At 29.3% G+C, this 17,353-nt stretch overlaps 1 protein-coding gene and 1 long non-coding RNA gene across 2 annotated transcripts; one reads left to right on the top strand and one right to left on the bottom strand.

Annotated features, from left to right (window-relative positions):
• Positions 1-215: 215 nt before the first annotated feature.
• On the top strand, positions 216-7,831 carry LOC132943992 (uncharacterized). The gene is made up of 3 exons (XR_009664401.1): positions 216-278; positions 428-490; positions 7,470-7,831. It is a non-coding gene; the product is annotated as an uncharacterized LOC132943992 (long non-coding RNA).
• Positions 7,832-13,716: 5,885 nt separating this feature from the next.
• Positions 13,717-14,765, bottom strand: LOC132943614 (uncharacterized). The gene is made up of 2 exons (XM_061012644.1): positions 14,308-14,765; positions 13,717-14,227 (listed from the first exon to the last, which is right to left on the bottom strand). The coding sequence occupies exons 1-2, from the start codon at positions 14,763-14,765 to the stop codon at positions 14,044-14,046; spliced, it is 642 nt and encodes a 213-aa protein (XP_060868627.1). The 3' UTR covers positions 13,717-14,043.
• Between the last annotated feature and the right edge of the window lie 2,588 nt (positions 14,766-17,353).

The raw sequence follows: 17,353 nt of genomic DNA, 5'->3' as shown, positions 1-17,353 counted from the left end.
GCATTCACACACACACACGCACATATGTAGAGCAGTGCCCTGACCCCCCACCCCGACACCGAGGTTCGCATATTATTTTAAACTCCGAGTATTTTGATCGTCGTCCAAAACACCAATCTGCCGTTTGCTCATCATTTTGGACCATTCCCATTCGTATTGCCAGTACACGAAAAATAATTGACGCGGTGGTGTAAATCGCGCCCGTTGTAATTTCCGTTAGACCGGCCGATAGGCATCGCCTACTGTTTTAATGTCTTTGTGCAACATCGTAGCACTGCGTAAGTAAAACCGCTTTTTCGGGCCGTTTCTACATCGCGGTGGAGGTACACTGCGTACCTGCGCACCTACGGCAGTAGAATAATCATTATCGTCTCGTTTTCCATAATCGCCCGTCCCGAAAAATCTATTCATCTCTCAAATTTTACAGGTTGGGACAAGATGAGCAGCAATGGTGTGACTGAAGACGACGATTTTGCTGATTATCCGTTTCGTAAGTATAACAGCAATGCGATGTTACGCAGAGATAATGTTACATTGTCGGGGGTAACATCGTATATAATACTATAAGCTATATGCACCTCACTGTCTGCTGTACTAATAAAGTTTGCTATGGTCAGCTTTCAACCATTCCTAATTGGCTTTCGCTAACTTTGCTTTATGGCCCTAACTGTTGGTCGGAGAGTTCTAAAGCACATGGAACTTTGGCTGAAGCGTGCCAAAACCCATTAGAAATAAGAACAAAACATTTGTTGAAGTCGATAAAAAAGAATTTAAATCGTAAAAGTGTTTTTATTATTCCATTAAATTGAACATGATATCCATTAACGTATTATTGAATCGCGTATAACTATAACTATACAAAGAATTTCGTTACATATTATGCCATTATATGTACGACTTAAATTTGAATATTATATTTGAATATTTAACTATTTAACTATCGTAGTTTTTTTGTACCTGTTTTAGTAGTACCTACCTATGTATAATTGATGCACATTTTGCCATGGTAATTTGAAATGATCAAATCGATCGTACTCAAATTTCAGATTGGTTATCATAATTCATTATTATTGTTATAATCTGAGTGGATCGATGAATTATTGGTTTTACAATGATGCATTATACTTACTTAATAAAAATACACATACATGTAAAGGCACCTACTATCTATCGGCTAAGGACGCCAAGGTTTGACAATATAATACCAAGTTTGTCATAAATTGTTCTTACAGAAACCTAAAAATCTTAATAATACATAATAATATGTTCAATTTTCTTTAAAGACATATTCTGAAGTTAAAAATCGACAAAATTGGATATTATATTATTATTTAACATAAAATTATTTTGTTATTTTGTTATGATTCAATAGTCTACTATAGTGACTTGACATTTTTGAATTTTGACCACAACGTATATTATTATTTTTACTTTACACAATGTATTTAATTAATTGTATGCTATTTATACCATGCGAGTACCATAGTATTTCAATCCGTTCTACGGTAAATTGGTAAATTGGTTCTACCGTTCTCTGGTATTGACTTATATAAGTTGATAAGAGCTAGTAATATTATATGAAATTATATTTTATTATTATTAAATAAAGCCTCGGCGGCTATGGCTATTGGCTGAATTGAAATAACACGCGTTCACACTTTAATTTGATTACACTGAGAACATAATATTATACAAATTACAAAAGAATAATTAAATTAGATTTTAAAATAAATGTTATTATGACTTTTATGTTATACGGGTGGAGGGTTTCTGACAGAAAATGATAATATAATTATTACTATGTAAAGTCATAATATACGATTTGGTTTTGGAAAAATCTAGTTCGATCTACCATAATATCGTATTATTAGAAAAATATATTTCTTATAGCTATAATCCCTAGGGATATAAGTAAATATATATATATATTTATGTTTGTTTCGGTCATTAATACCATACCACCAAACAAATTTCTCTCCATCCATCTCTATCTTCATGGTACCTCTACTTGGATCCTTCCCGTATCCGATTTCACGAAGACTTCCCAACGTTAACGTGGTCTTCTCGGTGTTCTCTTACCGACCAAGTTCTCTTAAATTGTTGATCTGACTATAGATCCTGTTCTCCGCTACTAAATATAAAATATATAATACTAGCTGAATTAGCCAGCTCCATCCGAGTGTAAAATATTTGTGTATCACCTCACAACTACCCATTCCCGTCTATAATATTTTGCCGAAAAATATCTGAGAATTTTTATATATAAAACAATATATTTAAAATCTACACAAACATGGTATAATAAGTAAGTCTGATGAAAAAATTGACAATGACGATTGAGATAAGAATAGAAAGGATCCCTGCGGTGCCACCTGACAAGTTTAAGTTAATATTATTATATGCTTTTAGCAGGTCCCTGGGCCATTGCCTTTTTAACCTACTGGATATGAGAGTAGCAGAGGATAGTTTGCTACTCTTATAGAATTTGATGTAATGCGATTTGGCCAGGTCTTTGAGGGTTTGTAGATTTAGGCCTTTGTGGAACTTTTTGTTGGTTACATACCAATAGAGGCAAAGGCTATTATAAGCGAAGGCAAATATATTGCAGGGTTTTGGTGTTTGACGGCCTCGATTTTGTAGAGCCAGACCGGACGGACTATCAAATAAATTAAAAACAAATAATAATTATTACATAAAATAATAATTTTTGAAAGAAATAATAACGTAAATAATTCTAATCCTGTTTTTATCGCGACATGACTAACGCTATGTTTCCTTATCGAAACAATAAATTCTAATTTATGAAAATATATTTATATGAATATAAATGAATTCTAATAATATACAAATGTGTTGCCATGGTTACAAAAATAAATATTGATAAACAATATTATAAACGCGTGATAAAATTAAATAGTCGTTAAGTTTTCGAAAAGTTTCCAATTTTCTTAATTTTTCATTCCGTAAGAACCTTCTTCTAAGTATTGGAAGACATAAAAAAAATATGAATATAAATCGGTCAAGTAGTTTCTGAGATTAGCTGTTTCAAAGTGTATAAGTAGTTTCACGTTTATATAGTTATATACCTAATATATATAAGTATATAACTATATTATATACCATATTATACTATATTATATTATTATAATAATACTAGACAGGAGGGATAGTATAAAATAATATAATAAAAGAATAATAAAAATATCACAAGAATTAATATACTACGTTGAAAGTCTGCTCAGCTCAAAATTGTTTTTTGAATGAAATGATTTATCATTAAATTTACATCAAACACATCCTTTCAACTTTCCAGTGACCTCATCAGTGAAGATGAGGTACACTCGATGCTTACTAAACAGCAGATCAACTACCTTGGTTTATTATTTTTCTTAAAGATGTTTTATTTTACCCATTGAATACAAATATTATTAATATTAGGTAGGTAATAAAATTATGAGTATAAATAAATATTAATGGTTAGTAAATCAATTTTTGGATATCATTCATTATATTTATATATTTTTTTAAAGGAAATAAAAACACACAGACGATGATGGATATTATCACAAATTCCAAGAAAATTATGAGTATATTATTTATTTTTAACTTCTATAATAATCACTTATCCGTAAGTCTCCTTAGGCCACATCCCAATTCCATTTCCCCAATCGGTTATGCACTAAGGCATTGATCGTAGTTTCACCTGCAAGCCTTCACTCTATATTACAAAAAAATCGGTTTCAATGTGCGTCTCCGCTTGACCAAAACGTTAATATCCAACCAACACACTTCAAATATCAAAACACTCAAGTATAAATCCTTAATTACACCGATGTGGATTTATGTGCCAACTTTGGGGAAATGCCAAAAAATCCAATCTCAATAAAATTTAAACTTTTCAAAATAAAATCCTTCCCACAATCACTTATGCCTCACCATATATTTCTAATTTTACTTTACACGCAGGGTGGCTTACATATTTAAGCAGTTCATGCAGAAGCAATGACATTCTATAAACTATTTCATATAATAGACTTTCTTCCCGTTCCAACCCCCTAATATCAAATCTGGCCACTCGTATAACTTCTGGTAATCCCGCACAATGACTGAAAAAAACTGATATAGAGATCTTAATTAGAAACATCTTAAAGAATAAAATTAAATACTTATTTATTAGTAAGATAAGAATAAATAATATTAGAGATAAGACAAACGAAAATTAAAAGGTAGGTTCTTATTTATTACTGGGTGGCTTTTAACCACAAGTTCTTTGTGTAAAAAATATTTTATCTCGTATTCTTATTGTGTCATAGGACACAGATTGTATATTTTTTTTAAATAATAATAACGAAAAAACTTCCTTCTAATAATAATTTCAATGATTCACCATTTACTTGACATTGATTTTTACTTAAATTGTTTTGTATAGTATATTATTATGTACTTTAGTACTTTGTATAATTGTATAATATGACGTGTTGATCTTATTATCTAAACAGTTCTGTTAGTCAATAACAAATGTTAAACGACATTTTATTATTATTATTATTTGTTTCATCTAATGATTATAATATGAGTTATTTTTCCAACCAATAAATTCGTGTTAGAACATGTTGACATTTTTTTTTCATCAAAATAGATTTAGTGATTTTCATACTAAAACATATCAATTTAAAATAGCTTTTATGTATTTTAAGGTCACTGTCGATACAAAAATATTTCCATTATATTATTATTATTATTATTATTATTACTAATTATTTTTATAGCATAACTAACTATTTTTCTGGCAAAAACTAATTTCATGTTTAAGTGACTGTGGACATAAAACTCAAAACATTTGGATAACTTTGTAAATTATATTTAATTAATATTTTTGTGATAAGATAACATTCCATATTATAATTAATATAAATATTAAATAACATTTGATTATTAATTAGTTTAAATATTTAAGTATATATTATAATATATGGTATTGACATGCAGTTTTACTTTATAAATACATATTATTCATTTTTAATGGTCTTATTGAAGACTATGAAATATTTCATTGTACTTGCTTATCATTTTTAGTAATGAATCATAACTTATTATTTTATACAGGCTTTTTTGATTATATAGGTACTGAGTAAGTGAAATAGATGTGAAAGAGGTGAAAGTTACCTTTTAACATTGAGGTATTCTTATAAATTCTACCTTATAGAATATTATATCACATATGTATCTACTGAAAACTATACTGATAACTCTGAACACCTACTGTAATAATTTTCTATAAAATAAACATAGAATTAATTTTGTATTTTCTTTAAATAAATGATAGTTGATTAGATTTTATTACAAGGATATTATAATAATAATCCCGCTAATAAATAAATCCTATAATTCTGAATGGATTGTTTTGGTTTTAATTTTCAAATTGAAAAATGTTCGTACATATTTTATACATGTGTGTAACAATAAGCTTTACAAAATGTATATAATATAATATATTGTAGGTATTAAATTGATTACATTTTATGACCTCATTCGTCGTTGACATTTTAAATCGGATTAAATTTATTAATTTTATTACGAAATGTTCAAAACTTTTTTTATCCTTTCATATGAATGATTGTGATCTCTCGGCGGTGTTTAAAGTAATTTGTGTATATGTTAGAACCAAAAAACTCGGGTTTATATTTAGTTGAATAGTAGAATTTGAGTTGGTTTTCAATAATTTATTACCAAATGGAAAATAACATCTGGTGATATTTTTACACGTGCCATTTCAAGAAAAAATCATTGTCTATATTTGTGTAACTAGACATTAGACAAAAAAATATGAAATGTGAATATTTTTAAAGCATATTAATTGTAATTTGTCATACATAAGTATCTTCATATTTAATAGGTACAATTTAAGTGCATTTAGTTCCGAGCCCTTTATAAATTATGATATTTATACCATTTGAAAATATTTAAAACCTAAGTAAAAATGTAAAGGAATATTATAGTAATTCAATGTGAGTAATACATTTGAAAAAAAAATAGTAGAAAATATATTCTAAAAGTATTCAAAGAGATGCTTTAATTTGGACCACGGTCATAGTCATTTAGGTTCTATCTTAAACCGTGATTTGGACGCTATAAGAGATACAATTTGTTAATACAAACCAAACATTTTTTTTATACATATTTTGAATACATTTTATATTCAACGGCCGTTTCAATACCTGGGTATTTTATTTCTACAATAAAGGATACTGTTATTTTAACTATTTACTAATCAGTAGGTGATTTTATTGAAAAAGTAAAAACAATGTTTAAATAAACCAAAGAAAAAACTTCAATTTTAACATGGAAAGTAAAAATAATAATAATATTAATATTACGTAATGGTTTTGATTATTTGAATTTGTCACTATTTTTTCTCACTTACATAGTTACATTTACGTCTAAAATAATGGATTTCATATTTTGGCGGTGAAAATTATTACTTCTTAATGTTTTAGATTTTTCTATATCAGAAATTTCAGATTGATTTGATATATGCACTCAGTAAATTTCGTTTTAACGAGTATTTAGTAACGTTTAGGTACAATTTTCATTCTATGGATTAAAAACAGCCGATTAACATTGTTGCAATTAACCCCACACCACGTTACGTACTTTAATTTTCCAAAATTCTTGACCAGCTTTTCTAATTTTTAGTTTACTGTGTAGTCAACCCATTTGCCAGGAAAGTTGAATTTTTCAATTTATTTTTTTTTGTAGGTTCCTCAGTTTTATCCGAGTAAAATTTAATTTTCCCGTCAAACGACAAAAATGGGAATTAAATAATAAATATTTGTACAGAAAAAATGTGCCACCGCCACACCGTGTTGGTCTCCCACTCGTTCACATGTACGCGTGTATATTTTTTTGGTGGATTTTTTTTATAATTTTACCGTTAAGCCAACGTCAACTAAATAAAATTGTTCTTCCAAGCCATCGTGTTCGTTTTTATTTTGATCGTTTCTTTGCGTGATCACTGATCGCATTCGAATACCTAAGCCCGGGCATAAACGAGTTAAAAAGTTGAAGTTAAGTGAATTTTAACTTTTTAAAATTTAATATTTATTAACTTGATTTTTAACTCAACTGATTTTTATCGATATAAACTTCATAAATAACGAGTTACTTTTAACCAAATCCAAGTTACGTTACTTTATAAATAATTAAATAATAAATATAATACAATTATTATTGATGAAATATAATATTGCATAAACATTTACTTTTTATTATTTTATAACATATTATAGGCTATTTATATATTTTAAAAAAAAATAATAACTTTAGCTAATAAGTTAATTGTAAGTTTCCATATAACTATTAACTTAACTGAGTTGAAAAAAAACATTAAGATAACTAATAACTTTAAACTTTTTAAAATTTTTTCAATCAACTTAACTCAATTACAAATTATCATTTAACATGCCCAGGATTGCGTATACATACATGAAATCTCGTCGACAGTTTGCGATCATCACTCAGTAGTCGGTGCTCACCATCAAGATTAACAGAATTCCTATTGTACATTCGACGGAAAGCTAAGGATTAATCATATAATATAATAATATATAATCATGTTATTATTAATAACTAAATCAGGGGTCAAGTCATACAAGATTGAAACCATTTTTGGCGTAATATAATGTATATATTATTATTATCTATAAAGCTTCAACAACGATAGTTATATGCCTAATTTAAGATTATATTATATAGGTACAGGTTGTAAGTAAAACATTAACAATTTTTGACTTACGTTTATAAATTATATATTATTGAAAAAATAAATATATTGCTTCTGCGTGATTTGTTCTGTCTTCTGCAGTCTTGTACTCCTGTCCTTTTATTCATAATAGAATATACATATTTTGTAAAACGACTTGCCTAATATAAACGTACAAATAATTTCAATAATTGCAAAGTTATTGTTGGTGTAAGGTAAGTCCAAAATTCTACCAAGTGATCTTCGATAATATTATTGTGGTATTATACTTCGATATATTTTCCATTTTCCCTTTTTCCGTGATAAATCCAAATCCGTACAACCGGCAAATTTTTCTGAGTGTAAAGTCTGCCGGTAAAATACTGGACGGACGTATAATAGCGCCCAAAAAATTTTCTTCTACGTCTATCTTTAAAATTGTTCATTATTGGATGGATACTTATAAAATTAAAATACATTAAACAATAGGTACTGTTAAACACGACGCCTTTCATGTAGAATAGGGGTTTACGCAAGAAAAAAAGACACATAATTTAACACATATACGATTACCGTAAGGTATACCTACCTATTATTTATATTGTCGGTGCCAAAAAAAATAAAAGTGTAAATTCGCGTACAACAATGGATGGGTTTTTCTCTCCATTTGGTACCACAGGAAAGTGTAAATAATGACAGCGAGACTGATAAGAAAACGCTGGCCGCGAAAATATAATACCTATGCATAAATCAGTCGACTTCTATTTATGATAATGACTCGTGCAGAGGACAAATTTCAAACACTCGCAGCACACTATTTGGGCGTATATATTATTATTATATTATTATAAATTTTTTTTTTTTTTTAATTGATCTTTAAGCACGGCGACTATGGCCATTAGCTGATTTTGGGGTTTGTAACGGTAGGGTTTTTACACGTGTGTGTTGTGTTTGGCAGAATTTCTAATGGGGCACCCGTAGGTTTTGGCCATGCCCCGGGTGGGGGATGGCGGCACTTGTTCTCCGGACACCGTGACTTGCCCGAAGAAAAATGCCATCCGCGGTCGAGGTATCGAACCAACGTCGGCTGCGTCGCCTTAGTCCACTCGGCCACTCCGTCCCCCAAGTATTATAAATTATAATATATAATTATATACTAACGTAAAACACACATAATGTGCGTCATCAGTTACAAATTACGTTTTTTAACGGAATTCAGTAGTTTTTTTTTTGTGTGTTCAGTCCTCAGCCCTGTTATTTGGACGGGGGTGTGTTCGCGCTTTCATCTAGGAAAAAAACTATGGAAATATAGTAGTTTAATTATTCTGGGTCGATTCATAAATGTTTTTTTTGTTTTGTATGTATTTCAGTTTTTCTACTTTGAAACTCTATCTTTCCAGAAAAAAAAAACATACACGTGCGAGTTTTACGTTTCAGCGTCCAAATCAAAATTAACACTGCCGTTTGTATATTATTATTAGTGGCTAGTGCTCGGTATATATACGAGTATAACAACATGATATCTCGTCGTTTGTGTCCGGTTAAACAAATTTTTGATTTCATTGATTATTTTACACTAGCTGTTTTAATGGGGGAAAAAAAATGAACGACTGCTATAAACGCCAATACAGCGACAATCGTATAGGTATTATATTTATAAATTAAAATATTAGTGACAACACGCAGTCTTAAGCGGATCGATAAGTTTTACAATATTTATGGTACCTACCTATGTGGTTTCTATGAATCAACATAATCACATTTATTGGGATGCTCCTACCTACTTACTCATAACTACTAAACTTGGTCAGTATAGATAGACAAAAAAAATTGGGTGTCAAGCTCGTCGTAATATTTTCTGAATTTGTTTTCAAGTACAAGACGTATTTACAATATTAAGTTTTGTCTTATGGCTAAAAAGAAAGCTTGGTTCAATACAAATGAATAAACAATACAATAATTGTATTTAAGTAAATTACATTTTATAATTCGTATACAATGTTATAACTCATAATACATATTAGATATTACACATTTTTATCAAGTATATTTAGATCATTAATATATTAATCTTGCTTACTTAACTATTTTTTAAATTAAAAACTCAGTTACAGTATTGTACCTATTACGATTATAAGCGTGCTACATTAATAATAATCACACTGTATTTAAACATGCATCACGCACCTTATTTGAACTTATTAGTAACGTATCGTTTAACAATTAATAATAAGACTGCAGCGGCATCTATCTGCTTCATTCGAGACAATTGGCAATAGCTACTTTCTAGATTGCGTCCAACAACCACGTATTAGTATTGAAAAAAAGTTGCATTGTTAGTTCATTCGTTGTTATGTACTTTGTTTCTGGGACTAATAGCACATTTAACTAAAAGTAATTAATTATAATACAGCTAGTTAATTTGTACTTATACAAGGGTCTATTAACTAGCGTTAAATGAGATTAATGCGTGCAATTTTATGGTAATCTTGTTAAAATATACTTATAAAAGTTTATTTGAGTGTTTTTAACAATCACAAGTTACATTGATTTATATAAACTCAAAATAAGAGGGAACATTTGCAACTACTATGCATATCATTTATTTTTTATTACGTTGGTATCTAATTTTGCTTATTTTGAATATATTATAAAAATGTTTTTATTTAGAAAATTAATATAATGGCCCAAAAGTAGAGGTCAACAATTATTTAGATAGATAAATGTTACATTGTACCTTACTTACTTACAAATTTTTTATGCATCTGGTTCATGCAAAGTAAAAAAGCTCAAAAAAATTACATTTTAATTTGATAACCATAGTATAATATTAGGTACCTACTTTAATACATATTTTAATATTAATATTTTTGATAAATATAAAAATACATTTATAATTACTAAATTAAAAATTCTAAAAAAATATGTTAAATGTTAAACATTAATTAAATGTACAGCCACTGTTAGATTTTAAATTACACACAATTAATTTAATATACAATCTTATAGTTTATATAATATTTAACATATAAACTCAAATTTAACCATAACATAGCATTTCTAATAGAATACATACATTAAACTTAAATTTATTGTCTACTTTAAAATTATTATAAACTACCTATAAACTATAAAGTATAATATTCTTTAATGAGAGCATATACAAATTTGAAATTGAACTGATTTTAATATATTTGAAGGAATATTTGTACTTTAATGAACTCTGCTGAAAGAATATTTATACTTTACGGTTTGGGCCATTCAAAATTTCATTAAATATATTATAATTTATATATACTTAATAGTATGTAGTAGGTACAGTATTATCTGTATAAACTTGTATATACAAATTAAATTAGTAGTGCATTGAAAAAAATTACTCACCCATAAACCTTTGATTTTGGGGCTTATAACAAACATGACGTATACTTACGTATAGTTCATTAAATAAAATATTATTATTATTCACCGAGTTATGCGTGTACCACATTTTTATTAAATAAATTATAGCGTTTCTAATAAAATAAAATTACTAACGGAGACTGTAATAAAATTACGAATGTAAAATGTATGATTGATATGAAAAAAATATATAATAATTTAATAATAAATAAAATCAGTTGGGTATGTTATTATATTAATTTATTTGGACGAGTCTCGCTCACAATAAATAAATCATCTTTGCATTCCAATGGAAACAGGACTTGAAAAATTAATCTAATCTTAATTTTCATGTAACTCATAATACATTGTAAACAATTCAACATTATTCAACAATAATGCGTATATATTATAATACTATGCATTATGAGTGCCTATGCTTTTTGCTGTCGAGAGGCTTTTTATTCATAAAATAAAAATAAAAATAAAATTTTTAATTCTAAATTGATACAATAATACAAAAATAATTGTTATAATTGTCAAGTGAATATATTGTGCATCAAGCAAAAACTGTTGCGTATGTTGCTCATAAAAATTATAATTATAAAAATATAATACTAGGTACCTATACGATATGGATTATAATATTGCTATAACTTTAGCTAAAACAACATTTGTAATTTCCAAATAAGTACGCACTATGGCACAGAACGTGATGTACTATTATTTTGTAACAAATTATTACATTTGAAATGGAGTTCGGCATATCTAAAACTGATCTTTACAATTTGTGAAAATCGACGTTTTGCTATATTAATTGTTTTTTGCGACTTTCTCAGAAAATTGAAAATATTGTGAATTTAGATAAAAAGGTACGACCTATTAGGTTACAACTTACAGCGTACAACATCTATATAAACATAAACTATAATAAAGTCTATAAACTATAAATGAATAAATTTGTTTTTGGATGTTTCACTGCCCAAAAAACATTTTATAAAAGTAAAACCACTACCATAATATACTTACAAATATCATATAAAAATAAAAGCGGAAATAACATTATAGTCGTTCAAAAACTTTATTGACGTACGACGTTCATAGCATAAAAAACAAAAAAAGTAAATATCTTTCTGACTAATAAATTATCCCGAGGGCATACGAAAGAAATTATTCACAACGACTTTTCATCGTGAAACAGAACGTTTAAATTATTATTATAATCATTATAAAATGTCGGAAATCATAATACTATTATTGTATTATTTCGATATGGAATGTGAGCATGACAGTGCGATATTGTTCACGCGATGGGGACTGTTGTGTTGACACGAAGTCGTGAATGACACGAGGTGTTGAATTTTCGGCCGTTGACAGTCTAAAACAGCTTTGGCTTGGCTGTTAGGGAATTTTGCCAATAAAAAAAATTATCAATCAGTCGCCGCGATCGTCAAATCAGACGAGTGTCGCATCGTGTACGTGTAGTGTCGGCGGGGCCACGTTAAATATCATAATATTATTATGTGCATATTATATCTACATCAATCATCACGTGCGCCCAAAAACTGTTGCCTCCTGTGCTTGTTTGAATATATTTATCAATCTTTGTCTAAACGGTTAGCCAAACGAACGTGCGATTCTCGACAACTTTTAGTGAGAATGGTCACACCACGTGTACCGGACAACTAGTGTGTACACAATATAGTTACAATTAATATTTTATTGTACTGGACGTACTCGTAGAATAATGTTATACAGGATGATTCGCCGAACATGGTCACCTATAACAATGAATTCATTCAAATTCTGAATAGGGAATCCGGTGGTGATATACATTTCTTTTTTTAATGCAAGTTATTTAGTGAACACGTTTTTGAATAATATGTTGATGTGTCTCATTACGAATTTGAACTTGTAAATTCTTATAGTTAATGTTAATAATAAGGATAACAATCCTTAAAAACGATTTTACAAAATAGATGTACCTAACACGTAGTTGGATCTAGTTTATTGTATTATACTTAATCATATGTTGATATATAGGCATATATTATTAATATTAATATTGTAATAACTAAGATTTCCAAATCACATTAGGTCCCATATTGTCTTCAAAATCCATCATCACGCAATCCTTTAGTAGTATGAAAAATAATATGATAGCCGATAGGTGTCCTTTTAGTATAATTAATAATTAAAAAAAATAGATTTTGAATAATTGCATTATTGAATACTAAACAATGGTTTGAACCTGCTTGATGAATCACCCTGTATAGCTATAATTTAATTGATGATATAAACGGAGGTGGAATATGCCACACTTTGTAACGATATTTCATGAATCGATTGGGTTGTGATATTGTGGGGTAGGTGTAGCTGTATCATATAATATTATAATTTATGACGATTCGTCATAGTGTTTTAGACCAAATCATTGAAAGTTTTCGAAAAATGTGCTATTTTTGCACATCAATTACATGCAGTTGGCCGTTTTTTACATCATTTAGGTGTATGCATGTATAGGTACTATGGTAGTATGGTCAATTTGAAAACTGCATGGAGTCAGCTATTGGTCGAACCATATCGTTTATAGATGTTGTCCGCTTCAATAATTCAGATGTATTATAGATTTTTCAATTAAATTCTATTATATGCACACAAGGGCGCCCGCAGAAATTTTCACCGGGGGGGGGGGGGTAAAGTTTATATTATACATAGCCATAACATATTATTAGGTATAGTATTTTATAGATTCATTACAAACTGCAGATGACACCATAATATGATTAACTGTAGGACGTAGGTATCATCAAAATATTATATGAGACATCAAGAGCACTGAAAAAAAAAAAAAATCTTATAAATTATTATATTGTTTATTATTAACCTAGGTATCTAATTTTATAAAAATATTAAGATTATTAATTGTCATTAAATAAAAATTGCATGCGCCTAGGCTCCATGGCAAATAATTTTATCGTTTCCTCTATAATGTTGGATTTTTGAGCTTGTACATAAGTTTTGTAGATATTCATCAATGCCAAGCCATTTAAGCGATTCTCAGTAACAGTACTACGAAGCCATGTTTTAAGTCTTTTAAGCGAGCTAATTTAAAGCAAATATAAAACATAATTAATAATTGAAGTAGTAAAAATAAAAAATATATTATAAACTGTAATACAAACCTAAAAGACCTTTCAACGCTACATGTAGTAGATGGAAGTGTAGCTGCTATTAAAAGACATTTTTTTATTGAAGGTAGAAATGTGACTTCATCTAATAACTTCAGAAAATCCATATTGTCATCATTTTTTTCTTTCCACATATTGTACCATACTAGGCCTTCTTCTTCAATATTCTCAATGAATTCTCCATAAAATGATTTTAGATTTTGGAGTTGTATGATAAATTCTTCTTTTTTTGTTTGTTTTAAGTACTTAGGATGAACTGAAATGATCTCATATTTTGAATTATCCTCTGGGAACCTTTCATTTAAAGATGTGATCAGTGAATCTAAATATGGTATATAAATAGATTTTCTGTAGTAATCTTCTGGACCTGATGAAGGGGGGTTATTTCTTAAAGTTTGTTTTGAGGATACTCTTGGAGTCATTAATGTAATACCAAGTTCATTTAAGTACATATTAATATCTTTCATTAAAATTAGAAACATTTCTTCGTTATTAGCTCTGTCATCACTGATATATTTAATAAGGTCTTTAATATGTTTATTTGCACTAAATAAATCACAATTTATTCCCTGTAAAGAATTGGTTATAGGTTCTATAGTAAAATATACTGTAATACCTATTATAAAAATTAAAAACATTGGTAAAAAAAAGCGGGGGGGCCATGGCCCCTCCCGCCCCCCCCCCCTGTGGGCGCCCTTGTATGCACATTCTATGCGAAATAATTAAAATTTATACGGATTAGGTAATGTTTTTTGTACGTATACGTAATATTGTGTTAAATAACACGCACGTTTTACATAGGTATTACATTAAGAAAAATGAATGAATAAAATGTATTACAAATAACAATCATGGATTATTATTATATTATATATTGGTATATAGTGCTGAATGAACTTTTGAACTTTTTGGTTTTTACTCACGACGTACGTAAATCTTTAAAATATTTAATTAGTGCAATTATTTACAGTACGAATATAAGTATGGGGAAAATATAGTATTGTTGAGCTTAAGAATATCTCATAATTCTAAAAATTCAACTCTATTATGGCAATTTTTTAATACATGCACATATCCCTATCTTAAGGTTACTAGAATATACATAATTAGTAACCCACTTCAACGACCTTTTTCTTTTGAATTTTTAACCTATATGTATAGTGTTCATTAATTTGAGTAATAAAAATTGCATAATATAATTATTATAATATTGTAATTTTGGTCCACTATAATATACTATAATATACAAACTGATTATTTTAACATTTAACAGTAAATTTGCATTGATAAATTCAAGTGTTTTTCTTCAAATATTCTTACAACAAAATAATTTTGAAACATGTAATATAAAAAAAGGCGGGTAAGTGGATGTCGCTCTGCTGTACAGTAGGTTACAGGTGGGTCACTGTAATGGATGGTGTTAAATTTTAATTCAATGATATAATATGATTGTATAAGAAAAACGATTCTGAGCGAAAACGGTCAGTCAGCCTATGATTTTACCATAAGAAAATCCAAGCATTTTTACTGTCCTAAAAGGTGATTTATGCATTAACCGAAAAAATGTCGGTTTAGCGATACAAGAAAAATCATTTTTACTAAATTAGTTATACAAGTACGAAATACCTATACATAATATGACATTTTTCAGTATATATTTTTACCATTTTTACGATTTTAATATTTTGATTAAAAATTAAAATATACGAGGGACCAGCTATCTACGAGAGACTTTTCATTCAAGCGTTCCATACTTGTCGAAACGCATGGGTATAAAACGGGTTTAGGATAACCAGGTATTAGTTATTAGTTATTACTTAACATCTACCTACTGTAGATGAAAAATATTAGTCCCTTTGGCGATATTGTTGAATTTTAAATTTAAATTAATTAATTTTTTTAAATTTTAAATTGCAGATTTGTATAAAAAAAATCATAAAACGGTTATTGTTTTGATATAAATTATTGATTTTATTTTTTTTTTTTGTTTTAATAAAGTTGCCTGAAATTCGATTCCTCATAACATTTTGAACGATTTTCGATATCCAAAATGTACCTATATCAAGCCCCGTCCGTATCGTTATATTATTATGCATAATATATTGAATGTACCGTTCGTGCAATACGGGCCGCGGTTTATCCATCGTCTTGCCCGAGGCTAATACGTATACAGGTTTATAATATAATAGGGTTGTTCCGTGTACATGTTTCCATTGCAGCCGGGCACGTTTACATTGGTGCGGAAAACAAAAGAGCAGTAAGCCGTTTATAAAGTGCCGTCGTCGGGTCGGCGAGTGGTGCGGTGGCGGCAAGGGTGAATGTGTGTAGGGGGGGAGGGTCGTCAAAGAAAGGTCAACCGTTCGTGAAACTTCGGGACGAGGGAAAAAACACGATTTTAAACATCAAAAGAAGATGACGGAGTAATATCGCGTGATTGAGAACGGTGCGCGTCCAAGTCTTGGCCGTCTCTCGTCCGCATGTGTATATATATATATATATAGGTATAGGTACACCTACAAAGAGTTCTGAAATCAATCTCGCCCGGTGCAATAGATGGAGTTCGCCGTGCGTACACTATACGGTATACATAATAAATATAGTGTATCCGCCGTGTGCGCTTTGAGTATAATTTAATAAAATTCCGAATTTAATGTTACATATAGAGTCGCGCGATATTATTTTAAAAAGTCTCTATTTCCTTCGCAGGGCGCATAGGTACGCTGCACCGGGGCTGCGTGCGTGCGTGCTGGTGCGGTGTAATCGCGTGCTCGGTGAATGACGCTGATCCTTTACTTATACAGGAACCTTCGAAGAAATAAGTATCCGACGACGGAGCGCTTCCACGCCGCAATACCACGATAGTCGATAGGTACTGCGAAATCAAATTACGACGGCGAATGTTGCGTCGGTATTTTTTCCTCTTATATAAACTACCGCCGACAGCCAGTGATTTAATGAAAAATAATATAATTGCATTCCTATCCAGTGGGTATATTGACGCGTATAATGAAAAAATTATTGATGCCATTGGGAATTTTAC

Source organism: Metopolophium dirhodum, chromosome 4, assembly GCF_019925205.1.
Source record: "Metopolophium dirhodum isolate CAU chromosome 4, ASM1992520v1, whole genome shotgun sequence".
NCBI lineage: Eukaryota > Metazoa > Arthropoda > Insecta > Hemiptera > Aphididae > Metopolophium > Metopolophium dirhodum.
The sequence above is the reverse complement of the archived record's forward strand: the minus strand, read 5'-3'. Positions and strand labels throughout refer to the sequence as shown.